This window comes from Sarcophilus harrisii, chromosome 4 (assembly GCF_902635505.1).
Source record: "Sarcophilus harrisii chromosome 4, mSarHar1.11, whole genome shotgun sequence".
NCBI classification, from domain to species: Eukaryota; Metazoa; Chordata; class Mammalia; order Dasyuromorphia; family Dasyuridae; genus Sarcophilus; species Sarcophilus harrisii.
The window spans coordinates 455,618,729-455,646,073 of NC_045429.1; the positions used below are offsets into that span (position 1 = coordinate 455,618,729).

At 44.5% G+C, this 27,345-nt stretch overlaps 1 protein-coding gene across 1 annotated transcript in view; it reads right to left on the reverse strand.

Moving 5' to 3' along the window:
- The window catches only part of PSMD1 (proteasome 26S subunit, non-ATPase 1), a 97,290-nt gene that overhangs the window by 55,547 nt on the left and 14,398 nt on the right, over positions 1-27,345 (reverse strand). The window contains exons 6-16 of the mRNA XM_031968152.1: positions 25,223-25,366; positions 23,919-24,145; positions 21,441-21,501; positions 16,364-16,492; positions 14,401-14,489; positions 13,570-13,648; positions 11,184-11,357; positions 10,292-10,403; positions 8,957-9,153; positions 7,208-7,303; positions 6,913-6,977 (exon numbers count right to left, since the gene is read on the reverse strand). Of these exons, the coding sequence (XP_031824012.1) occupies positions 6,913-6,977; positions 7,208-7,303; positions 8,957-9,153; positions 10,292-10,403; positions 11,184-11,357; positions 13,570-13,648; positions 14,401-14,489; positions 16,364-16,492; positions 21,441-21,501; positions 23,919-24,145; positions 25,223-25,366 (1,373 nt within the window). The remainder of the gene's footprint in view (positions 1-6,912; positions 6,978-7,207; positions 7,304-8,956; positions 9,154-10,291; positions 10,404-11,183; positions 11,358-13,569; positions 13,649-14,400; positions 14,490-16,363; positions 16,493-21,440; positions 21,502-23,918; positions 24,146-25,222; positions 25,367-27,345) is intronic.

Sequence of the window (27,345 nt, forward strand, 5' to 3'; positions counted from 1 at the left end):
CCTGTCATCTTCCTTCTTCCCTTTCTTCCTCACAGTGATGTTCTCCTGAAAAGGATTAGTTCTTTCTACCATTTAAAATGTGACATGCTATCTTGTAAAGAAGCTGATTTTGCAGATGCAAGTAAGGGCTTTCATGTCTTTTTTCAAATTCTGGTCTAAAGCCATACTGATGAGATTGGTCAATCCTGTACCACAATGCTCTTTCCAATATTTCCAGAAAGTCAGACATATTTCCCCCAAATCTCCTTATTCTGGTCCAAAAAACAAATCTTATTACTTGATATCATCTGATGACCCAGTTATCTCCCTAGTTACACACATATTTTTTTTTTTGGCCACATGTCTGCCATCTGGAAAAAATGAAAGCATTCATTTGTTTCCCCAAGACCTTTTAGCTTCCTGTGTGGAACTGAAGCTACCAGAGAGTACACCATCCAGGTTTCATGGAGTTCAGTCATTTTCACATGACCCAATTAACATCCTTTCCACTAAAGGACTCAAATGAAATTCTATTATCATATCAGAGCAGAAAACCTGTGTTTCTGCTACGATTATATTCAGAATGAAAGGAAGACCCTTCAAATAAGCTGGAAGTTCTAGATTTTGTCACAGGCTCACTAAGGAACATTTAGACAAGGGCTCTCAGTTCAATTTCTCAACTCTCAACTGAAAGTCACTTCTGTTCATGATACAAGAAGTCAAGAGAATTTCAAGTTTTCAAAAACAATTTGTGTTTAGATCAATGAAAAGAGAGATCACTATAGCAACGAGAGAGAGGAGCACCTAGGTTTTCAAAGACTGTAGATATAGCCTGTGTTGTTCCAGCTAATGGAAGGTGGCCCTCACTAAAAACAATTGTTGTTTTTAAGACATCTACCAAAACAACAACAACAACAAAAAAAAACAACCAAAAGAGAAAAATACAAAAGGACCCTCAGTCCAAAGCAGCCCCTTCACTTTGCCAAGTGACGGCAGCAGAATGATTGAGAAAGAACAGAGGTTGCTAAGTACCGTACAGCTCTCAGACCATAAACAAAGGTTAATGTTGCTGACGGAAGCCATCTCTGTGGTAGCAAAGAATTGGAAACTGAGCAGATGCCATCAATAAGGGAATGGCTGAATAAGTTATGGTATATGAAAGTGATGGAATATTACGTTCTATAAAAAATATGTAAGGCCTGGGAAAATGTACCCAAACTGATGCTGAGACAAACAAGCAGAACCAGGAATACATCGTACACAATTGTGCCATGATCAACTAAGAAAAATGTGGTTCTTCTCAGTGGTTCAGTGATCCAAGGCAATCCCAGTAGACTTTGGACAGAAAATGCCATCTGCAGCCCAAAAAAAGAACTAAGGAGACTAAATATAAATCAACACATGCTAAATTCACTTCTTTTTTCTGTTTTGGGTTTTTTTTTTTTAATCTCTCCCAAGGTTTTTCCCCCTTGTTGATTTTTCTCTCCCAACGTGATTCATAAAGCAATGCGAGCTAAAAATAAATAAATAAACAAATAAATAAAGTTGCTACTGGATCTCAAAAATCAAATTTTCATCCAATGCCCAATAAGTTGATACACAAGTATAGGGTCTAAACCACATTATGCTATATAAAAATAACTTAGAGAACATAAAGATGCCCAATATCCCAAGCCTTTTCCAGAAAGAATTTGGCAGTGTAAATGCATTACACCAATAAGAGAAGGAAATTTGCTTTAATAGAGCAGGAAAAAGTAAGTCACAGGGACTTCTTCAAAGTACAAACTGAATCTGCTACCCCCTCCTAACATCCTACCCCTCACCCTGTCAACTAAAGACCACGTGCTGGTGATAGGGATTGCACACGCTAATGCAGGGGCTGATGTAATCACAACATCTTCCCCATGCTCTTGTTTCTAAAATTTTTACACTCTTCTGCCCTTGGAAATCATATCTTTTGCTGGCTCATAAATACGAGTCAATCTTTTGTCTGAAGATTTTTATCCATTATTACAGAGTCAGCATGAGTGTGACAATAAGAACATGTTAAAATGTTTCATGGAAAAGGCAAGAGAAGGAAGCCACTGGATTGGCAATCAGAATAAGGAAGCTGCTGTCTTTTATCAATGGAGCCCTAAAGCAAATGACCATGATACACAGGCTGCCCACAAGCCCAAGGTTTCTCTGATGCTACCACCTATCATGGCAGCATACCAGGCTCTTCCTTGACGTGGGCTATGTATTTCTTTGTTGGCACAACAGGGTCTAGCACACTGCCTTAGACATAGTGGACCTAATAACTTTGTTGAACAGCTTAGGGCCATGGCTAAAAACGGCCCCACTAGGTGTCAAGTACCACAGTAGGCCCCAACGTTGCAAAACAAAAAACAAACAAAAACCAATTTCATCACTCTATCTTAATCTCTTAGAAAAATTCTCCTTGGATGGCCCTCATCTTCTTTTTTGTCCTCACTTGGAAGCCCAGGGCCAGGAAATGTGATGCAGGAGAAGAAGAGAGAAGGATCGGATCAAAGCCAGGGTGGAGGTGAAAGATAAGGGCTGATCAACAGCCCCATCTTTAAACTGCACGGCTTCTTCCACAATCCCTGCGTCAGGAGGCAGAAGCTTCGGTCCATCTTCTCATCTGTGGAGGGCAACAGGCCCTCAACACAGGGTCCAACTGCAAGTTCTTTCTCATGGTGTAGGTGAGCACAGACCTAATGTCTGCCTTCTTCTCTCTTTATGTCCTCCCAGGTAAGGTTGTTACATAGGAATCTATCTGCACATATAGATACACACATATCCAGCTCCTGCCTCTGCCCTGAGCCAATGCTAGCAATGATCTACGGCTGTCACTCTGAGTTGAACACATGATTTTTCCCCCCACTCTCCTTTTTCTCTTTTTGATGATAGGATTTTATTTTAATAATAACAGGTTTCTATTTTTCAAAATATATGCAGATAATTTTCAACAATCACCCTTACAAAATCCTTGAGTTCCAAAATTTCTCCCTTCCTAGGTAATAATTAATACAATATAAGTTAAACACGTGCAATTCTTCTTAACAGATTTCCACACTTATTATGCCGTGTAAGAAAATCAGATCAAAAAGGGGAAAAAATGCTCACTCTCCTTTCTTAATGTCATTATTTCTGTCCAAGGCTGGTCACCAGCCTTACATTTGCTCCATGGCCAAATCTTGCTGTTTTCCAGCACAATATGCCCTGCAGCCTACTTCCTTTTTCTATTCCCCCAGAGATATATATGGGAAAGTGCTGGTAAATATTTAACAACCAGCTTTCTAAAGGGGGAAAATGTGCACACGACACCTTTAAAATCAATCAGATTATTCATGTTTTCTCCATCACTTTCTTAAGGCATGACAGAAATAAGTATAATTAAAAAAAAAAAAAAAAACAAATCAAGTCCTGATTTTTAGGATTGCCAATTTCTAGGATGTGAACACAAACTGTAAAAATTTAACAACTGGCTCTATCTCTAGCATCTATCAGTGCTTAGCACACAGCAGGTACTTAACAAAAGCTTGCGGTTTAATTGCATAAATATGAAAGAGGCCCAGAAGAATGATCATAACTCAACTATCTAAAAAGGTATTTTAGAAGACACACAAAACCAAAAAAGTAACTGTAAAGGTTGCGTATTAGAAGCTGACAAAAAGTCAACACAAACCCAAAGATCTGGGCTGGCGGGATGGAAACTTCCCCACGTGGAGAGGGCAAACAATGATATCTGGAAGGAAAAACATCCTGGAGAATTCCCTAGGGAAGCCAGAGCCTGCAGACTATGGGAAACACACTCAGCTCCCTCCCTCTGACGGCAAATGAGGTCACAGGACCTCGCCAGCATGACCTGGCATCAGAGGGCCTTGAACAGAGCAGCTCTAGGGAGACATCTGCTGACAGGGAAAGAGGGAGAGAGGGAAGGAGAGAGAGAGACAGACAGAAAAAGAAAGAGGGAGACAGAGACACAGAGAGAGAAGGAAATAGAGAAAGAGAGACAAGATAGAGACAGAGAGAAACAGAGACAGAGAGAGACACTACAAAAGCCAAAAGCAGCAATGACTCCAAAAGCTCTCATCATTCTAGTGTCAAAATAAGAATCAGGGAAGAAAATGAGAGGGCCCGACATTTTCCTGGGGCCCTGGGGCTACACTCAGCCCACTCACCTGGAATTTGTAAAAACTTAAGACAAAATTGCTGGGAACTCCTTTTCTTTCTAAAAAAGAGCCGGAACACCTCCCTGAAAGCAATGGGGTTCACTGCTGTTTCAATTTGGGGTCCTATGCAGGGCAGAGAACTCCGTGGGAGGGTACCTGAATGGTGAAGGGCTCCCAGATCACCTTGGAAAAAGGTCTGTGTAAGGGCCGGCCCTTTAGCCAAGAGGGGAGAGCAGAGAACAGGGGCAGCAGGCGCCAAAGGAGCCGCAGGCTTAAGAGAAGGGAATCTTCCTGCTGCCTGGCGAGATCCCAGAGGGGTGGGTCTCTGTCCACTCTAAGCAAGGCCAGATTGATGGCCCAGGGGTCACAAGATGAACAGCTGGACTGGGCCTGGGGCTCTTTCAATGCTGGCATTCTCCAGGGCCCTTCTAGGCTGTGTGGGCTTGTCTCTGGAAAAGTCTGGGGCAGGGACAAGTCAAACAGGATCGGGCCTAAACGGAGTCAATGTGGAAGCCTTCGAAAGCTCAGACTCCAGGGAAAGCAAACACCAGGGAGACCCCAGCCCTTCTGGGCATTCAGCACAGCAGGCAGGCTGGGGCTATAAAATCGCAGCAGCTCTTCAGGTTTCAATACACTGACACTGTCTACTCAGGAAGGGCTGGGCCCTAACCTCGGCCTACCCGAATGGGTGGCTACCATTCCACCTGTGCTGAGTGTCCTCCCACTTCCCAGGTACTTGCGCTCTAGTTCGAGGTCCCAAAGGCTCATTCTCTCTGCCCACACCCAGTGAGACATCCAGGCCTGAAACCCCTCCTCTCGATCCTCCATTTTCCTGCTGCCCCTGTGGTCTTCTCCCGGCTAAATGCACCTGTTTGGTCCCCACCAGACTGCTCCTCACCCAGGCTCTCTTGCTTTACGTTGGCTCCCCATGTTCTGGGGCAGACATTCCTTCTTCAGTCTCCAAGCCTCCCTTCCCCATTCTCTGCACACATCCTTTACTCCCCGCAACAGGCTCAGAAAGCTGGGACCCTTTGGGGTCTCATGTCTCTCCTTTAAGAACCACAATAAACATCACTTCCCAAGACCCCCCAGTAGGGGCTGTGACCCTTGGCCCTCAGGAAGGACTCTACAAATAGGTTTCCATTGCTTGCTGGCTCTCCCACAGTGGGACTTTAGGAAATGTTCAGAGCTGAATACAAAAAGGAAGAGAGTTTGGATGCTTTTGCCTCCACAAGGGAACCAGGACCCATGGGAGAAGTTCCAGGAGGCAGATCTGACCCCAAACTCTGAGGACTTTCTTTTATGCAAGGCAGCACGTTTGAAGCAGAGTCAACGATGGCCTGGGAGGGTGGGAGGACTGGCCAGAGAATCCTGCTTCCTTTCTCACTTCCTGCTCTCTGCCCATGTGCCTGCAGGCTTACATTCTCTCAATTCTCCTCTGGCAATCCCTTCCCCCCACATTTGAAGTGTCCCACCTCCCGTGTGACTCTCCCAGAGACCTCCTCCTAAGCTACACTACAAAATACCATCTTCCCCCCATGGGCAGCAGCAGGCTGCTCCCAAACTGGCAATGACTTCCCCTGTTCAGTGTCCTGGACCCACAGGATGTGCCCCTTCTGCCCCACCCTCTGCCCGAGTAGGCCCCTTGCCCTCCTCTACGCCTGATTTACTCAGGTTTTCCTTCTGCCAGAACAGGACCCAGAGCACAGGAAGTCCTGCTGTCTGCCTCATTCATCTCCACATCTGACCTTCCTCGTCTGTCTAACAGGGGGCACACTCCATCCCCACCCTCCCCAGCAATCTCAGTCTGGCCTGACTCTGAGCCGTCCCTGAGGTGCCCTGACAGAGACTTGGACCCCTTCCCCTCCTGCCCTGGGACCATGGTGCTCTCTCTCCTGACCTCCAGGACAAAGGTCGCTCCTTGTTCAGGCTCAGATATGCTCCCTGCTAGGACACCACTGATGGGGAAGCCGAGGCCCACAGAAATTAGTGTCGTGCCTAGGCTGATGCGGGCACTGGTGCTGTTCCCCTCTCCCTCCCTGCACCAAGGGCTCCAGGGAGGAAGGAGAAGACCCAGCCCCTTGCCCTCATCCACCCCCTGCCAGGAGCACAGGCTGTGCCATCTGCTGTCTCCACGCTCTAAGCTCCATCAGTTTGGAGGCCAAAGACCAAGCTTCATGGGTACTGAGGGCACCACATAAGAAAGAAGAGCATGGTCTGCAGCAGGGCATCCAACTGGCAGGAGGGGGGCTGGGCACCGGCTTTCCAGACATGGAGGCCACAAGGACCCTGGGATCCAGCAAATATGTCAATACAAAAGGGAACTGTCTCCATCTGTTTCTAAGACCAGAAACGTGAAAGCCACTCTCTGTGGGACTCTCACCCTCCAGGAGAACTGCTCCCCTTTACAAACACATTCCCAGAAGCAGAGGCTACACTGTCCTAGACCCTGAGTGTGGCCCCCCTACCCGTTTGAGGCTTCTGTGGGCCTCCAATCGGGAGGACAAGGGCTCCAAGCTCGTCTTGGACACTGCCGCCAGCCTCAGTCTCCTCATCTCTACACTGGGAACAGTAATAATGCCTCCCTCTTCAGGGTCGTGAGTGTCTGAGAGATCCAGGGCACCGTGGCTGGCCCACAGTAGAGATTGCATAGGTAATTATTCCCTTCCTGTGTACTTAAGTGACTCAGGAAGATAAAAAAGCCAAGTAAGTGAGCGTGAAAGAAGCCAAGGGTAGGAATCAGGCAGCCTCCTACCTGAAAAGGATGAAGCCCAGGGACTCGACCGCGGCCCTTCGGACATCGTCGTTGACGTCGCTGACCTGCGAGGAAAGGGAAAAGGAAATGGAAACGTATGACCCTAGGCTACGGCAAGGACCATGTCACCAAAAGTATTGTGATTGGGAAAGATCCTCATGTAAATGGGGCTTTCCTGGGATGAGCCCTTTCCACTGCAGACCACGCGCACCTCTCAGATTCTACATACATGCAGCACAAAGATGCATCCCCTCTCCCCCCCCCCCACAGACACGTGCACCCCCACAGTACTTACTGCCACGTGCAGCAGGCGCCGGATGGCCTTGTTGTTCCCGGATCCACAGTAAGCCATGGCCACGGTGTACATCCCAGAGCGACGGAGGATCGGGTCCTGAGGGAAGGGAAAGTCACCATTTGTCCATGCTGAGCCTGGCCAGGGCCTCACGGCCAGCCTGGTACGTGGGCAGAGAAAACGTGTGCTCAGACCCACAAGTCAGAAGGCAGCCAGTGGGAGAGCGGAGGTGCCTCGGGGGGGACCGGAGGGGATCAGATCAATGCTACTGCCCCCCTCTGGCTGGGAGAAGAGCTCATTGGGTAAGTCAACAGCTAGAGGGGACGAGACGGAAGGCTGGGGGAAGGAAGAGCCCATTCCAAATCTGCTCTGAGATGCTTCCTAGCTGGGCGACTGCCTTACTTGGGATCTACGATTGCTGGCAGCCTTGGGAGGTATTTGTGACGTACCAGGGCAGTACTCGGCCCAAGGGGGAGAGCGATAAATGCTTGTTCCACTTTCCTGCCAATCCCCACGACCCACCCCACTTTTCTCATCCCAAAGCTCACTGTGACCCCTCCTCCCATAAGGGAGGCCTGGTATTGAACACGGCTTCTGCTCTGCCATCCCACAACACCCCAACAACTTGGGCCAGAACATGAATTTGGGCACGGGAGCTGAAATGGGTCCAGCCATTTGAGAACACAGTGGGAAACTAGAGTACCAGTCACTAAAGTATTAGCCTAAGCCTAACTGCCTAAGCCTAACAGGATCTGAGTCTGGCTTTCCTGACTACACAGGCAGGTCTCTCTCCATCACGTGATGTTGCTTCACACGGGGAATTGTGAGGAAATGACAAGTTTGAAGAATTCAAAGAAATGGGGGCAAAAATGGGGGACGGACCAATGCCATGTGATGCCGGCAGATCCAGGGCAACAATTTCCAAATGGGAAGGAAAAAAGCAGGGAGAGGCTTCCAAATCCTGAGCAACACAAGGAAGGGATGAAGAGGAGGTGATGGTGAGGGGGAGGAAGAAGCAGGCCCGCTACCATGCTGATGAGGTTGACTTGGAGATGGCTGTGACAAGAGTGAGCATGTAGAAGGAGGGGAGACCAGCCCAAGTGAGACCGCGATGGAAGAGCAGTTAAGGGCATCCACGCAGCAGCAAAATCTCTTACTTAAAAACAAGAGCACGGCTTTGTATTTGCTGAAAACTCAGGGAAGACACCAGTTCTTCATTCACCCCCAAAAGCTGGGCTCACTCTGTTCGCAACATGAATTCATAAAAGGTCACTAGCCCAGCAGAGGAGGGTGGAACCTCACACTCAGATCTGATCATTGGCTGGTTAGTTCTGTCAAACCAACTTTATCTCTATTTTATTTTCTGATTCAGGGATGGATTTCTGGAAAAAGGGAGAAGACACATAATAAGAAATATAGGTGATTTTTTAAAAAAATCACTAAAATTAAAATTTTATTTTCTAAAAGGTATATTCGCCTTCTTCCCTCGATCAATTTGTGGATTCCCTAGAAAGCCTGCAGAGGCTAGTTTGTAAACCACGGATTCTCTCCTTTTAGCCAAATAAATTCATAGACTGCAGAGGAGTCGTGGGAGCAAATGTGCGTTATCATAAAAGACAAAGGGAAGATAAGGCAGCACTAAATGAAGATTAACTCAGGGGAGAGGAGGAAGAGGAGTCAGCAGAGCAGGAAAGCTTGTGAGCAGACTAGGAGGACAATAAGGAAGCCACAGGACACAGGAGATGCTGTCACCTTATCCCGGCACAAAGACTCAATGAGGGCATCGGCTTCCTCCATCCTCCCGTACATCACCAAGGCAATGCCGACGGCCAGCCCCCGCAGGATCTTCTCGTGCTGGGTCTCCTGGGCATAGCCAACCATATCCTCGATAGCCTGGGCATTTTTCGAACCCAACATAACCAAGCCCAGGGCAAGGCCAGCTGCTTCTCCTGGACATTGAGAAGCAATCTGTTAGTAACTTGCATTTAAGAACTGATATTCTTTATACCAAGTCAACAAAGCATCATGGACTACTTGAGACAAAAGGTACCGTCAGAAACCAGGAGGGAACACCCTCATCACCTCTAACTGTCACTACTTTCTTTTCAAACATTCTGCTACAAAGAAAAGGGCTGGACCATCTGCCTCAAGAAAGCACTCTCTGTGGTGGGATCCTCGAGTCTGGCAAGTTCAACTTTTAATTTTAAATCGGACCCTACGTTTTGGCGACTTCCAAAGCCTACATGGTATTCTGAGTTGAGGAGATTAAACTATTTTCAAAATTCCCTCTTTTTGATTAAGCCACCAGAGGCAAGCCAGAAAGAAAGTGTCCCAAGAGACAACAATGATAAAACCATCCAGTTGTGGCCCTTCCTGCTCCAGCCCAGCTGGCCAGGAGACACCCAGGCAGACTTCTTGCTATGAAAGTCCATGACAATGTGGCATTAGCCAAGCCTCTCAAGTGAGCCTGAGAAGAGGAATCAAAATGGAATGGGAACAGTCCAATTTAGAAATCATCTTGATGTTATATTTCCATACAACTGGAAGAACAAATTAAAGATATTTATTCCTTAATCTCTAAAAGTTTGTAGGGTTAGGGTTCGCGCTGAACAGAGGCTAGAGAGCTGGTCTCAGAGTCAAGATACAGGCCTGCTTCAGCTGGATCCTGCCTGGGGAATTCTGAGGAATCACCTCATCACCCTTCAGTACCTGAAGGCTTGGGGTTACTGAGAAGGGGTGAGCTAGCACTGGCAAGGACTAGGCAGTTCCTCATATATCTTGACACTAAGGAAACGATGGGTCTGACTTAATGGTAGCTGGCTTCAGAGGAGGTTGTGTTGTGGTGTGTGTGTGAGTGTGTGTCTGTGCTCTTGAGTGTCTGTATATGAGTTATAGAAAATCTTCAGGGAGCAGCAGGATAGGATAACTTTGGGAACCCTTCTCTAAATGCAAGCACAGGACAATTATGTCAATCTAGTGATCCAAATAATAACAATTTCAAGCTTGAGGGGCCCCTGAAATCGGTTCGAAAGGCTGCGCACCCAGCTAAGAGCCCCAGCTCTGTTACTCTGGGGAGAAATGCATCACCTGTCACAGCATCATCCTGGTACAGGTTTGTTTTCAGCAGATCGTAGACATCCTGGCGGGCAGTGCCCATGGCAGCCAATCCGAGGCCCAAGCTACCACCGTGCCGTACAATCTAGGAAAAGAATAGCTTCTGTTCACACTGGGCCCGCACTCAGCTTTGTGGTGGCTGTAGACCACAAACACAAACAGCTCATGCTGTGAGACGGAAAGACAAAAAACTGAAGGAAGTCAGACCTCAGCAGTCTAATGGCAGGTCCTGAGGGAGAGTTCTTGGACCAAAAGGGCAAAGAAGAAAATCAGACCAAATTACTAACAGTGGCTTCCTAAGAAGTGCACAAAGGGCAGTGTGGTGTTGCCGTGGCCCCCTGAAAGGAGGGTTTACCGGGGAGTTGGGAAGCCCTGGAGCAAGTCCAGCATCAGATATCTCTATCTGTGTGGCTCTGGGCTGATGTCCTGAGTTTGCTCATTGCAATGTCCCACTGGGGTGAAAGTGCCTTGTATGAGGTCACAGAGCCAGCGTGTGGCAAAAGCCGGGCTTGAAACCAGGCACTCCTGGCTTTAAAGTCAGCGCTCTGGCCAATGCACTCCAGTATGTAGGAAGGGGGTAGCTTTGTACACCCAGAACTCCACCCATACACCCCTTTTTAGTTATACATGTGTGTCCACACATACCCATGTACACATAAACTACCTGGACCCTTCATTTTGATGGTTAAAGGGTTGAGAAATGAATTTTTGAGTTTTATAAGAGAGACAAAGACCACTAGGATCATTGTCAACAATTTCATGAACAAGAAAATTAGCCTGTTCTGGGAACTTGAAAACTTCCATGTCCTAAGACCAGTTCATAAGGAGCTGCCATCAGTCACCCCCTGTGCTTTCAGGTGCTCACATCATTGCTGGCATTCTTCAGCTGGTTAAGCAGGTAGTCAATGATGTCACCACCATGATTGGCGTGAATGAGACCCAATGCATAGAGACCTCCGCCCTCCTGGTAGGCTGACCCCGGAGAGGTATCCTTGGGGAGATAGGTTGCCATTAACTGTAATGCTTCCTTCTCGTGACCCTGTAAATTAAACAACAAAAACACAAAAGAGAAAAAAATCATTTTTTAGTATGTTAGTATGTTACTATTACTGACATCTGGCAGAATGAGCTCGTTCTGGAGAAGCAGGGGCTCTTTTTCATGAATTTAACCAATCCTCATCAATAAGCACTTTGTCCTATGTGTTAAGTATACTGTGCTATACGCTAAAAGAACTATACAAAAGAAATGAAAAGCTGAAAGGGGCTCTAAGATACAGGCTTGGGACTGTGGGGGGCAGGGAGGACCTGTGAATTCATTGGTGCAGGGGAACTCCTGGGAAAGCAAATTCCTTTTACCAGTGCAGGGGGCTACCTAGACTCTTGGGACTTGCCTGGGGCACTAAGGCTTTTACCCAGAGTCACACCCCCAAGAGGTTTCAGAAGCCCAAGACCAGGTGACCTGAGGCTGGGTATCCAAGCACACTGGCCCGAGCATCTCACTCAGAGCACAAATCGAGACTATATGAAATGCATTAAGAGGAGCACAAAATGTTCTAAGATCTAATAAGAAACCTTTGCACCAATGTGGAGGGCAAAAATATGAGTTTCCTTCTTTAAAACTTTTCTCTACAAATAAAGACGGGAGTGTTTTTCAGGGAGACTTCTGAGATTCCAATGTGTCTGGATATTGTTTCTGTCTCATTACTTCCCCAAACCTTCTTCACACTACGCCAGTTTTCTCATCTCGACCTGGCTTTGGGGTAAGGAAACAGGCCTCCATCTTCTTGGGGAAAGGAGATCTGTAGAGAATTTTCCTTTCTTGTTCAGAGGCTTTATCTGGTACCTTATTCCTGTCCTCAGGCCCAGAGTTCAATGGAGAGTATGATGACAAAAACCAAGGGCTTGAAGGGCAGAGACACCCAAGACTCAACCCAGTGAAAACTAAATCATAACCAAATAACCAAATAACCAAAAACCAAAATGCTGCAAATCCTCTTGAAAGACAAGAGAGCAGATCTGCAGAAGGAGGAGCTCCTGGAGCTGACCAGCTCACAGTCCTTAAGGCAAAAAGGAAACATTTTGTTATCATTAATTGCACAGTTCTCAATTCCAGTTAAAAGGGGACAGAGAAGTTAAGCTAAAATCAACCTTTCCCTGGCCCTGGATTTGAGGAGGAATTTCCACCTGATGATACTCCCAAACATTCTCCAAATGATGTTTCCTCTCCAGACCCTTCAAAAAGGGGGAGGCAGACTAACACTGACTGCTCATAAGGGCTTTGCCAACCTTGGAGCTTTACACAGATGGTTCCTGGTTATCGCTCCTCTCTCTCATGCTACTGCCAGTGAGATTTCTCCTATCCTTCAAGGGATCACGCCTACCATGCAGCTTTCCCAGATGCCCACCAAATAGAAATGCCCTCTCTCAGTCTCCCTGGGGATGAGCTCCTAGTGCACAAATGTGTATCACACCTCACCCCTACTGCTGGCGAGCTCTGGCTGAACCTAAATGGGATACCCCCAATGCTTCCTCACGATGTGCATGGCCCCCTAATGAGGGGAACTCCTGTCCTTCTGCTGAGCTTGCTGCAGAACATGTACCAGTGGGTCCTGCAATCCCACAGAGCCTGGCAAGGGGAAAACTCTTGGCATGGCACTGGCCCCAGAGCTGTAGTCGAACTCCCAGATATGGAGGATGCCAACCAGAGGATGATAAGTCCAGGCTGCTTGGTGAGATCAAACAGAGTGACTTCGCTCTCACAGCTGCTGCTCCGTGCTACCCATGTGCCACCCTTAGGCATCTCCTGCTGGGAGGAGATGGAAAGGCCAAAAAGGCAGGCTATTTACTAGCTAAGGCAAAAAAGTGGGGCAAAGTTTGGAAAGGACATCAAACAGGAGCTGTCTCAGGGTGAGCTCTTTCAAATTCTGAGCTCCTGGCTCAGGCCCGGCATACAGTAGGCACTTAACCCATGTTTGTTTGGAGAGTTTAACACAAAACAGATGAAAATACTATTCCCTGGCAGACTACTCTTTCTGATGGATGGATCTGTGGAGAGAACGAAGGGAAGCTATTCCCTAAGGACTGGAGCCTACCACAAACACTTCTGGCGCCCAGAGGTCTCCTGGGGCCTTTAGCAGCCAGCAGTAAGTTCCAAACTGTGGGGGTAACTAACTCAAATCTGCTTCATGTGCATTCTCAAGCAGAAAACCTGAAGAACAGCTGTTGGAGATTATTTCCCAGCCTGCAGTTACCTTATGAATCACACCCAGACTGGCAGTTGCAGTAAACTTTGCCCAGTTCGTGGCTCTGGCGAGCCACTCCAAATTATCTCTGCAGAAAAAAAAAAAGAAAAGTCAGTAATGTTGGCTGAAACACAGATTTAGAGAGATTTGTTCAAGCCAAGTTCAGGGCCATTGGAAAGCGGCTCTCAGTGGCGCAGAGGATAGAGCCTCGGCCCTGAAGTCAGGAGGCCCCGAGTTCAAATGCAATCTCAGTCACTTAACACCTCTGTAGCTATGTTAACCCAATTTGCCTTACAAAAAAAAAAAAAAAGGGGGGGCGGGGGGGAAATCCCAACAAAATGGCTCCCAAGGTACTCCAGTCTGACCAGTGTCATTTTCCTTTCCAAGAATCATAAACTCAGGTCCTTGAGTCAAAGCTTGCTATTTTATCCCCCGCATTTGGGAACAGGCTGTTCATCTGCTACTCTGCAGTTGCAATCTTGTGCTTAGGATAAACATCCAACAACAATTCAGGTTTTAAAACCCATCTTAGTCATCAGGACAGACTCTGGCATCTTCACTAAGTAATTATTTTAACACGTGTCATGTCACCCTGGAGGTCACAGTCACGACCTCAAATGGTAATATTCAATTCATGCTTCTTGGAGGGCTGTGTTTTCATGACAGAGAAAACAGCACGATTCCTTTACAGACAAACTCAACCCCATCAGCACGAGAGTCTCATAATTTATGAGCCAATAATTCAAATGGGTTTTCAAACATATACTAAGTAGCTTTTGTTTGTCTCCTTTTTTTTTTGTCCCTCCAACAAACACAGCAGAGTCAGGTTCCCATATTTACCTAAGGAACTGGTCACTGGTCGTCCCACAGTGCATGAACGAGTTGGCTATGACTGTGGCCGTGTGACATACGGAATTCCTCACCGCATCCTAGAAAGGCAAAGCCAGAGCTTTATCCAGGACAGTCAACAAACCGCGAAAAGGGGAAAAACATTTCTTTGACCAAATGAGCCAGCTAGTTTAGAAAATGGAAATTTTTTTGATCAGAGCTGAATATGTTAAGTATGATGTGAAATAATTATTCTGTAGTTATAATTACTTTTAAGGTTTGCAAAGCACTTTCCTCACTATCCTATGAGGGAAGGGGACATCTTTATGTCTATTTTGCAGATGAGGAAACTGAGGCTCAAAGAGATTAGTCATAGTCCATAGTCAGGACCTCAGACACCCTGACTGCCAGAGAACAGACCCCCATTCTAATTCAGGGAGGAAATGTCTAAAGATGACAAACCCAGGACTGTAAGCCATAATCGCCCATTTCTAACTAGCTGCTTCGTCATCAAAAAATATGTACAAGGCATCAAAACAAAGCAAAATTAAATTTTGGTCCCCAGTTAACCTATTCTGACCCATTACAAAGTCCCTCAACCTTAGTTTAAAGCCAGAGGTTGTACTACTTCTTGCAATCATATAATATTTTTAAACTGCCATAACATTTAGCTAACTGTACTTCAATATTATTGGTTTCCTTAATAATCCTTTGCATTTTATTTCACATGTTAAAAACATTATTTAGAGAAAGGGTCCCAAGGTTTCAACCCAAGAGATTTATGGCATGAAAAAGGGAAAGAAGCCCTAAACTTAGAAGAAGGACCAGAAGGAGAAGTCCTATTCACAGGGTGAAAGGCCATCCAGCCAAGGCTAACAAGCCATGTCTCCTACCGTCCAGGATGGCTGACTGTAAACCAGTAATCAACAATTACAAATTTACATGTTGCCAGAGAAACCTGAGGACTACATGTCACATGTCAGAAATCAATGCCATAGATCACCTGGAAGCCTCAGGTGAAGGAAGGCCAATGAACCATCCCAGAAGTGCCCAAATATTTAAACATTCTGACTGTGACTAATATATCAGGACAAATACATGCATGAGTCCTCAGAGGCAAAAATTCAATTCTCCAAAAATAACCCCTGGATGAACAAGTTATTACTATGAAGGGACTCAGCAATGTCACTCCCAGAGGATGTGGGTGAGAAGCTGGTTTAGGTATGAGTGGTCAGCTTTGAGAAAAGATGAGAAATAAAAAAGAATGAATTCAGCTAAGAGACTGTAAATGAAAGCAGTTCTTCCCAATTATAGACGGCTTGTTTAAACAGTGGCCTCTCCTGTTGATTATTTATGTGATCACTGTGAAAGAGCATAGACAGTAAAAATGAAAGCTAACATAAGAAACAATGCCAAAGGGTAAGCAGAGACAAAAAAAAAAAAAAGTCTCTAAAATTGGAAGCAAAATAGGAAAACAACATCATACTTACACACTTAACTTTTCAAGAACAACCACACTAAACAACATTCAACATGAAGAACACTACGAGTCTGACATTTAATAAAAGAATCTTTTTCTTTACATTTTCATGAATTTAGGCTGTTCTCCCACTGTAATTTTTTCAAATTAATGAAGTTTTACTACATTCATTATTAAGGTGATGATAAAAAAGCAAAGTACTTTTGAAAAAATTACTAATTATAACAGAACGTCATATGTTCACATCATTCTGTGCATATGGATCATTTGTATTTTTATGTCACTGCAGACCACTAAACTCATAACAAAAAAAAGAAAAAAGAAAAAAAGAAAATGATTTTAAAGGAGCAAGGTGACTAGACAGCAACTTGTCCAACAGCCTAATCTTCACTCTTATGAAACATACTCGTCTTGAGGCTCAGGAGTGATATACGACATTTAACACAGAAAGGAATCTAAAAGAACATATGGTTCCAAGGGGTAAGGTTTCCTTACCTTAGTGTTTTTTAGAATCATGAGGTCTGTGTTATTATTCCGTATTAAAAACTGAAGATGTAACTCAATCGCCATTTCACCACTTAAAATTTTAATCATTTTTGATATCTGGTCCTTGGGTTCTGGATTCTGTAGAAAGAAAGGAAATGGGTGATCGAGGCCGCACCTTCCTCTATCCCTGAGCCTCCAATACAATGACCACAGGAAGTACCACCAGCCCACCTAGGAATTCCTACAGACTCTCCCCACCTCAGAGGACGATGACTCACCCTGCACCTCCAGCAAAATGGCCCGTCTCTACCTCACAAGGCATATATCCCAAAGTGGCCAAAGACAGAGGGGAGAGAGCTGTAAGAACAGAAATGTTCCCAGCAGATGTCCAGCCCCTGCACCCCTAGCTCCAGCAAAAACTTGAAATTCATACCACAATCAATAGTGATTAGGATATTCAATGAGAAACTGCTAAGCAACTCCTTCCATTCCCAGAAATACACAAAGAATCAATCCCAGGCAAGAGGAAAGGGGGCTGCTGTCAAACGCCCAGCATGACCAGAAACACCCTTCCCCTCCTCTCTAAGAAAGGCTCAGGGTGGTCAGAAAAGGCCACCTTTGGAAGCCTCAGAGTGGTACCTCACCAAGCAGATCAGGACACTGGGGTTCTGAGATGCAAAAGGGGACTCTAAAGGTCCAGAGCACTGAACCTACAATACAGTAATGCCATTTTGCTCCTCTGAGAATGAATAATACCAACTACCCACCAAAGCAATTCTGCCCTCTGGACCTAAGCATGGACCCTTTTATTGATCACGTTTTTCTGGGAGTCCAATAATTTTAAAATTATCTCTCTTGATCTGTTTTCCAGATCGGTTGTTTTTCCAATGATATAGTTCACATTTGCATCTTATTTTCCCCCATTCTTTTTGTCTTTGATTGCTTCTTGACATCACATGGAGTCTTTAGCGTCCAAATGCCCAATTCTAATGTTTAAAGAATTATTTCTTCAGTGGGCTTCTGTATTTCTTTTTCTATTGACTTATTCTATTCTGCTTCTTACTTTGCGGTGTTCTTTTCTTCTCTGAGTTTTCCTGCCTCTTTTATCAAACTGTTCTTTCTCTTTCCATAATTTTCTTGCATTATTCTCATTTCTTTTTCGAATTTTTCTTCTACTACTCTCACCATTAATTCTTCCAGGAATTCAAGTTCTTTGAGGCTTTGGCTGTAGCTAGTCACATTGTTGTTTTCCAATTTTTGTCACCTGGTCTCCCTTCCCCCCCAATAGGTCCAGATCCTTTTTTTGCCTTTTGCTCATATTTTCTAGCCCATTTCCTGATTTTGAACTTTAAAATTGGGCTGCTCACCTGGAGGTGGGGAGGCACTGTCCCAAGCTTCAGTTTTTCTGGTGATGCTATTTTCAGAACTAATTCTAGAGGTGCTCCTAAGACAGTGCAAGCTTGGGAGGGATGTGGTCACTACTTTGCTGGTCTGAGGTCTGGGATTTACTCCAGAAAGTCCTCCTTCTGGACCTGGAAGTGCGACCAGCCCTCTTGCAGCCGCAAACACTAACACTCCTCTGCCTCAGAACTACAACTAGGGCCTCTGCTTCCCTGTGATCCATCATAAACACACCTCTCCCCTGGAACTACAACCCAGAACTGGGTATGGGAGACCTCGGTGATCCATCACAAACACACTTCTCTCCCTGGAACTGCAACCCAGAATTGGGTATGGGCGATAAGACTGCCAATCAGTACTAGCTGCACCCAGTGCCAACAAAGGATCCCCTGTGATCTCTATCTGGTCCCCTTTCTGTCTCTGGGCTGAGAGCACCCAAAATTGCTGTTGCAATTGCTACCACCAAATGGTACATTCAGACCTCCAACCCGGTAGCAGTGACCTCTCCCGCTGATCTTAATTTTTCCTTAGGTCAGAAAAAATGTCTCAATCTATTTGTTGGCTCTGCCACTGCAAAATTTGATCTGAGGTCTTATTTTAAAGTTGTACAGAGAGAATTCAGCAGAGTTGTGACCATTAATATAATTCACTATTTTTGGTTCCACCCTACCAGGCCAAGTAGATTTAGAAAGACTCCAACAATCCCCTCATGAAAGAAACCCAAAAAGAAAAACCCCAGGAATTGTAAAAGCCAAAACGAAGATCTACCCTATCAAAGACAAAATATTGCAAGTGTGCAAAAAGGAGTCAAAATAAAAAGGAGCAACAGTCAAGGTCCCATGAGCCCAGGCAGCTTCCATTCTAAAAAAGATGAGAATCTGAAACACAATATTCCAAGATAGGAGACAGTTTTACAACTAAGAGCAACTAAACCAGAAAAGCTAAATACAATCTTATCAGGGGTGAGGCTGGAAATGGAATAAATCGCCAATGAACTAAAAGTCTTGTGAGCACTTCTGATGAAAAGACCAGAGCTGAGCAGGAATTTTTAAATACAAACAAGAATTCAGAAAAACTTTGAAACTGAGCAATTAGAAGGAGCTATCTGATGATACAGCACTAACACTCTAATAGGGGAAGATGATTCATGTCTCCTTTCACAACCAATCTCTTCAAAAATCTACCTACTGAGTGAATTTTTTTTAAGAACAGAGGTCCCAGTATTGGGGGCAAGGGGAGGAGGGAGAGATGGGCTAGTTCTGTTCTGAGGGCCTGAAGAGGAAAGAAAGAAGGGAGGGTAAAAAGTCAACAAGTCCACTGTAGAAAAAAGGAAGTGGTGGGGAATTCTGCCATTTCTTAAAATTGGGAGAGTGTGAGAAGAGCATACAAAGAGGAAGGAGTGGAAGAGCTGCTGGGAATCAGATGGACCTCATTATATGAAATAAAGGAGGTTGAACACCCTGTTCTTGGGTCATTTCAGTCAGGTCTGACTCTCTGTGACTCCACTTGGGGCTTTCTTGGCAGATGTTGGGATGCTTTGGTATTTCTTTCTCCAGCTCATTTGACAGATGAGGAAACTAAGGCAAATAGTCTAAGTGACTTGCCCAGAGTCACACAGCTGAGAAGTGTCTGAGGCTGGATTTGAACTTGGAGAGGATCCTTGGTGACTCAGGCTGGGCACTCTGGGCACCCTGAACATACAAACACATGCAACCACAGTTCTGTATAGAAATACACCAAACTCAACAGGGAATAAACAGGGATCAGAAGAGAGGGACATTAAATGTGAGGGAATGGTCACAGGCAAAACAAATTCCCTGATTATAAAGAAAGGGCAAAAAGACATCGAGAACTAAAATCTAAGAAGATGACCTTAGCTGGGGGATGGCTGACAGTGGCATATGAATGAGACAGAACAGTAGTGTGCTGTGAGAAATGGTAGAAGAGATCATCTTAAACAATTCTGGATGGTATGGACCAGAGGAGAATTAGAAGAGCCAAGAGAGGGAGTTAGGACATTAAAAGAAATGATCAAAGGGAAGAATTCTGAAAAACCTGGGAGAAACGTGCAGGACCTGGTACAGACTGAAGTGACCCAAACCAGAAGTGACTAAAGGACTATGAGAATGGTCCAGAAGACCAAAGATGAGACCCACCACCCACTACTATGCAGACACTTTCAGGGCTAGGAATGGAAGGAAGCATATTTTCAGATACAGCAAGGAGATGACTTTGTTTTACTGAATTTATTATATATGAGGGAGGACTCAAATGGGAATGCCGTCTGTGCTGTGATAACCCCTCTCTAACTCATCTCCCAGACCCAAGTCACCCCTTTTTTCCATTCCATATTCTTTGGGTACTCTCACATCCCTATCATGGACACAATCAGCACATTATTAATATTTGTGGCAGGTTACCTTATGCAGTTTTAAAGTCTCAAAATCCCTTCATTATTAGGGCTTTCCTATCAGCTGACAACGACAAAGCTCAACTGTTAATTTTTCCCCCTAATCTCTTTTCATTAACCAGTATCTATGGCATTGCTATATTCATACTTTGTCTTTTATCTAAGATATTCTCAGATATTCCATCTTAAACAAAACAATCTCTGCATTTTCATCCTATTGCTATTCTTCATGTATTGATATTCAGATATTTCCAAAAATCCATCCCTATCTAAGGAGATCCAGGTAAACCAACTACAAAAGGTGAAATTATAGACAGTGCAAGAGGCCCACTTCTGGGAATCCCATTTGTACACTATTTGCCTCCAAGCTGAAACAACCCTGGCTATTCAAACTGTCTAGTTAGAATAGAAAAGTTTATTAGAACATTCACTTGGGAGCTTCCTGGCACCTTTGGACAAGGTGGCTCCTGAACACCTCTGAAGACTGGTCGATGTGGAAAGTCTAATACTTGTGGCTCCTTCTTTGGCTACCTTAACAGCTTATTGCTCTTTTCCTGAAGATTCTCAGACATATTCTGGCAGAGCTGTGCTTAGCCATCCCTAATAACTAAGTTCATTACTGCTCTACTGACTTATCCAAACACTACAGAATATTCACAGAATCTGCATCATGTATCTGCAGCCACCTTTGGTTTTCTGTCCATCTCCACTTCCCCTAAAAGTTATTAAATAGCTCAAAAGAAACATGAGATGTGCAAATTTGGGGACGTCTCCACCCAAATGTTCACAGGGACTATCTGTGCTCATTTTGGTCTGACTGGGCACAATTGGACACATTGTACCTTGGCTCTATCATGGTGATGTCATTTTGGTTCTCTCTGAGAATGAAGGTTAAGTGGAACACTTCCATTGGCTTCCAAGGTTTACCTCAGTCTAGAGGATGTTCCCTGAATGGCATCTGCACCAAAACATTATCCCCCTCCCACTCAGGCCCCCAAACCAACAGCCATATTTTAGTGTTTTGTCATCTCCCAGAGAGTTGTCATTTTTCAGGTAACCTGTGGATTATGTATAAATCTCTTCTCTGCAAAGAAATAGACCCCAATCTTCTGGTGGGTCCAGGATCATACTATATGTCTACTTGTAAAAACATAACCTTTCTCCACACAAATTATCTAGCATTTAAGAGATCTACTGAAGGCACAGAGCATGGGAGACAATTTCATAAATAATGCTCTTTCCATCCAATCTAATGTCTCAGAAAAAAATACTCACCACTTCCGGGGACTTCCCAGCAAATGTGTGGCTTGGTTTTTCATCTGTTTCCATACTCTCACTGAAAGAAAGGATAGAGTAACAAGTCACTCATCCTAAAATCTGATAAGCAAAGAGGAAAGGGACAAAAAGAAAAGGAACACTCCCGTAAATCATACTGCCAAGTGTACAAGACACATCTGATGTGTCTAAAAAAACAAGACTCTACTGCCCGAATCACTGGGGAAGATAGGAAGCAAGACTGTTCCATTAGGACAGAGTAGACGCGAGAGCTCCAGGAGTCTATATAATGAGATTGTGGTCAGTTCTGAAATAAGTTTGAAGGCTGCAGGGGAGAGAGAAGAGAGCTTATAATTATAATTAACTGGCTTCACATTTTTATTAATTTTAAATTTTGTTTTTTCAAGTTATACATGACATTCTATCTTTCTTTATTTTTACAGATTTTCATATGAGTCATGTTGGGAGAGAAAAACTGGAACAAAAAGGAAAAAACCACAAGAAAGAAAGAGAGAGAAGGAAAAAAAAGGTAAAAACAGTATGCTTCAATCCTCACTCAGTCTCTGTGTTTTCTCCCTGGACACAGATGTCGTTTCCACCTAAGTCTATTAGAATTGCCTTGGATCACTGAATGGCTGAGAAGAGCTAAGTCTGTCTTAATTGATCATCACACAATCTTGCTGTTGCTGTATACAGTGTTTTCCTGGTCCTGTTCACTACACTCATCAGCTTCACTTTCTATAAGACACTTCACTCCCACTCATCCTACAAGGCAGAAAACTTATTATTAAATCATTTTCCAGATAAGTAGACTAACAGAGAGGCTGGCTTGCTGAGCCAGAGTCACAAGTCCAATAAATGACAATGGCAAGAGTAGAAATCAAGCCTTTGTAGCAAATAACTATAAACAACCCTCACCTATTTAAACAATGACAGAAAGGAAAAAAGGAATTGATAATAGCAACTTAATAAAAGGAATGCATAGAGTTAGAATGGGGAAATTTAATACGTGGTCAAAATAACTGTTTTCCAAATGGGCTCTTCTCTTATGACTACATTTACGGAGGTCATGGCTGATCTCCACGAAGACCACCTTCCACTCTCTATCTTCCCACTTTGGGAAAGGCAGTCCTAGGACAAAGTAGTTTTGCTTCTGACTGGATGATCCTGGGAGGTTTAGTCCCTCTCCCTCTCCAATTTGCAAGAAATTCATCTGTCAACTCAGCAGGCTCAGAGTTCCCTTCTGCCTCACAGAACCAGGCTTGGGAAAACAGCTCTAAATAGCTCTTTTTGTAGTGGCCAAGAATTGGAAAATAAATAGATGCCTATCAATTGGAGAACGGCTGAATAAGTTGTGGTATATGAAAGTAATGGAATATTATTGTTCTACAAAAATGATGAACAAGCTGATTATAGAAAGTCCTGGAAAGATTTAGGTGAACTGATGCTGAGCAAAACAAACAGAACCAGGAATATATTGTACACAGTAACAGCAAGATTGTGTGATAAACTATGAAAGACTAAGTTCTTTTCAATGGTTTAGTGATCCCAGGCAATTCTAATAAAATTTAAATAGAAAATGCATCTGCATCCAGAGAGAGAACTATTAAGACTGAATGTAAATTAATAACATGCTATGTTCATTTTTTTCTTTGTCTTTCAACTTTTTCCTTTTTATTTTCCTTTTGCTCTGATTTTTCTCTCCCAAAATGATTCACAAAGAAATGTGTATTTTAAAAATTAATGTAAATGTAAAATCAGAAAAAAAGAAAGGGGAAAAAAATAAAAGGAACATAAATAGATAAATTAATTATTAATCAATTAGTAGAAAGGCAAGTAAATAAATGTGCCCCCTATTGCCCCAGTTCCATCCACACTGCCTTCTCCTTTACATTCTAAAGAAGGCTGAACTACACCCTGGATATATCAATAAGTCCGAGCAGTATGTGGTGAATGACCTCCTGTACCTTTTTAGCACCCCCTAATCAGACAGAGCAAGCATCAGGGCCCATTCCTGTTGTGTCCTGCTTTCCAGAGCTCCCAAGTTGGGGGGATAAAACTTACCATGCTTTCTAGAGCCCCCACGCCAGGGTCATTAAAATATACTGTCCTAATAAAAAATGATGAGGTGGGACTCCTGAGGATGGTGGAAAAATTTATTCCAAGTTCTTTCTCCCTTTTATACCCTCATCATACCCTTATGTAACCAACAATACTGGGCATGGGCTAAGTATATACTGTGTAGAGGACCACATAAACAACTTGCTATTGTATGTAGATGACTCTTTGCCACCTGGGTTCACTCTGCTTCAATCACAACACAGGTTGTCATCGCCCCCTGACTTCTCAGGAAGGCCGAGGGCCCTTAGAGGAGATGGGGAGCTGAACCAGACACTGTCAGCAGGTTCCCTCTGGGTGAAGGGTCTTACACCTCACTCAGAGTTCCCCCACTGCCTGTGGCCCTCTACACATTCCTACCTGTCTTTATCAGCCCCGGGCACAGTCCCTGTATTGGTTGAGCCCGGCACTGAAGCGATGGGGGTGCCGACAGTACGGAGGTTCTGGATGACGGAGGACAGGAACTGCTGGCTGGCGCTCTCATAGAGGTCAAAGCAGATCTGATATGCCATGAGGAGGTTGTCCTCTTTGACCAGTTTCTCCAAGATATCACTCACAGCCTGAGGATCATCTAAGAAAATCAAGCACTAAAATGGCAGAAAGAAAAGAAACGAGAAACTTAAGATGATAAAAGCAAACTTGAGCCATGAATCAACAGGAGCCATACCCAAACCTGATCCTTCTGGGAAGCTTTCCCCTTGTTCTACCCTAAAGCCCCAAAGCTGGGGAGAAGGCAGACTCTGAAGAATATAAATCCTTTGTATATCTTAACAGTGTGGGCATTCTGAAACGGCTAAAGAGCTGGCTTAGGGTTCCAAAGAAAGTCATTCAACCTCTCAATGACAAAAGGGCTGAAGAGAAGGAGCATTCAACCTGCCTGCCCTGGCTTAGAGCTACCTGGCCCAGTCTACACCAGTTCCCAGGTCCAAGTCCTATTGGCCTTTTCTGCCTTAATATCTAATGAAGCAACCTAAGAGTTGACAATATCAAAGGGCCCTTGAAAAAGGTGCCTTTAAGAACCCATTAAAAGGAAGCCTCCAAAAAAGCTTATTTTCCAGGAATAAAATTAGACGCCACCTACGGGGGCAGCTGCTTGTCTGTGGTTCTCTCTCACCACCCACTCTGGCACCAAGATACCTAAAGAGATTACTCACCATTTTGCTTAAATGAGATTTTCTGTGGTAGCCCCACTATTACTCCATGTCTCGACCCTGCTTCCCACTAACTTAGATTTATTTTTTTCATACAAAAACATGGGCCAATGGGGCTTTAAATTCCCAGATTAAAGCACATGAGCACCTCCTGTCTGTACTAGCAGAAGAGACTGCTATTACCAAAAAAGCAAAAATCACTTCCTTCACGTTGGATATGGAGACAACAGGGACCAATTGCTTTTTCTGTGATCATATGCAGTGAGCTACAATGGCAACACAACCAAATGTGCCTGTGGTTCTCAAGATCAAGAAAAAAGTCAATAACTTTTAACTTTAAAGAAAGCAGACAAGATTAGGATGTTTCAGTTTCTGATGTGCAATACAATAACAATCATTAGAGAATTAGCAATGCCCAATCATGGACACTGGGAGATCTTCCAATCCACTACAGGCCAAAGGGCATGTCAGTTTTCAAAACAGCAGAGAACAGAGGTAAAAACGATCTCTCACCTGGCAAACATTGATGAAGTCCGGCTTCTCCAAATTCATATAAATTTTAACCAGAACTCTTAGGACTCTATTACGGAACTGCTTATTCTGCATCAGAGACATACAAAGCTTGAGACTGTAAGCCAGCATCCCGGGGACATCATTCTGAAAGACACCATCAAAACACTGCATCTTTATGGGGCTACCAGTGAATATAGTTTACTTGGAGCTAGCTCATACAATCACATATGAGTTCATTCAAATCCTAGATATATTAAAATGGCGGTAATGCAAAGCAGAGAAGTTTTCTCGTTTACTCTTACAGACACCAAGGGTTTATACCATTTTAAACACTGAAAGTTTCATGTAATCATTATAAATGAAAATCTTCCCTCATCAATTCTACCACTTCTGGTGCCATGAATACACTTTTCTTTGTGGTCCAGCGATTCCTTTATGCAGCCCATTGACTAAATGGTGGTGACATCCAACAATGCTGCTACTCACAGGGGTGGAAGATGGGAAGCTTTGGGCTTTTCCTTTCATTTTGCTGAGCTCCTTTCTTGCCCCTATGGGGCAAGACAGCTAAAGTCTGGGCCTTTTGGTGATTTGCAAGCTCCATGAGCCCACAGTGAGCTGCAGCAGCCTGATCCTGCCTTGTGGGCCTACAAGGCAGCTTCCAGAATATGGAGCTGAGAGTCTCACTGCTCTCCCTATGTCATACCTCATGTGGAGGTGGACTGCGCTCACTTGTGGACCAGAAGATGTTTAAGGAGGACATTTACTCAGACAAAGTTTCTCCCGGGTCATCTGGGGGCTGCTGAGGCAGCAGGATGAACTAAGCGAACTTCTCATTAGGAATTCTTCTGCCATATACAAAGGAAGCAGAGCAAACGCATCCAAACCCATCCCTCTTGCTTTTGTTGCTGTTTCTTTCTGCAGAAGGGATCCCAGTCTCCCAGGTCCTCCTCTTTGACTCCCTTCTCCCGAGTGACCAATGGTGTCTTTAGCTGCTGGCTCAGGTGGCCATTGCTCAGGCACCAGTCTTCCTGGCCTCTCTAAGCTGAGGACCCTGCATGGGGCCATCCCTCCTCGCCACCTCTGGGATGCTAACGAGACAGGAACGGCTGTCTCCTCTGGGAGGAGGGGAAAGAAGGAATACGGGGGGAGGCAAAGGTGATGTAGAAACAAAACATATCAAAGAAAATTTATTTTAAAAAAATCTTTTATCTGTATACATTGAAAACTTGGACATTTTTCTAATCACTTAAAAACTGTCCATATGAAGAACTTCACAGAGTTCTGAACATATTTGTTGAAAAGTTGAGAATAACTGACATCAAGAAAGATGGAACTCTACTTGATGAAGTTGGACAAAGGCCTTTTGCATGATTAGTGGAGGGGATTACAAAAAGAGCAGTTTAGGAGGCCCCATCAATGATGTGCTGGCTCCACTTGGAGCCAGGTTAATTTTATGAGGCATAACATTTAACTGCTACAATCATTAAGATCAGGCACGGAACTAAAATAAAATGAGAACCAGGCCTTGGGATCCTCGAAAACAAAATCTTCAAAAAGAATGGAAGTACTTCAGTCTGACAGGTCTCATCACCAATATCATTATTAATGTTTGTTAGAGTAATAATAGGGAGCAAAAGAGGAACTGTATCACTTGTAATTAAAATATTTTCAATAACCAAATCAGCTTTACTTCAGCCTTTTAAAACTTGTTTTATAATGTACGCGACAGATGTAATACTGGTACATGAATAACATTTAAAAGAAAACATGCATTTCTTCATTGTTTTAGTGATGCCAAGGGGGAGGGGCACGCCTGGATCCCCAGCCCTTGGGGAGGCTGAGCTGGTCAGAGGTGGTAACTAAGCCTCCTGTGCTGCCTGGACTGGGCCAAGCCAGGGAGTGGTCCCTGCAGCTGCAGCTGAAGCGAGATAGGACAGCTAGACTCCCAAAGCAAAAAGCCTGTATCCCTGGGGTTCTGACCAGAGAAGTCTCGAGAGCCTGATGGAGAGGCCCCTAGGTCTCCTTTCTGGGTCTGCCCCGGTCAGAAAGGCGAGGCCCCCTCTCTCATGTGGTGCCCGTCTCCCCCTTAACTCACCAGTGACCTGTCCCCTTGGTGCCTGGGA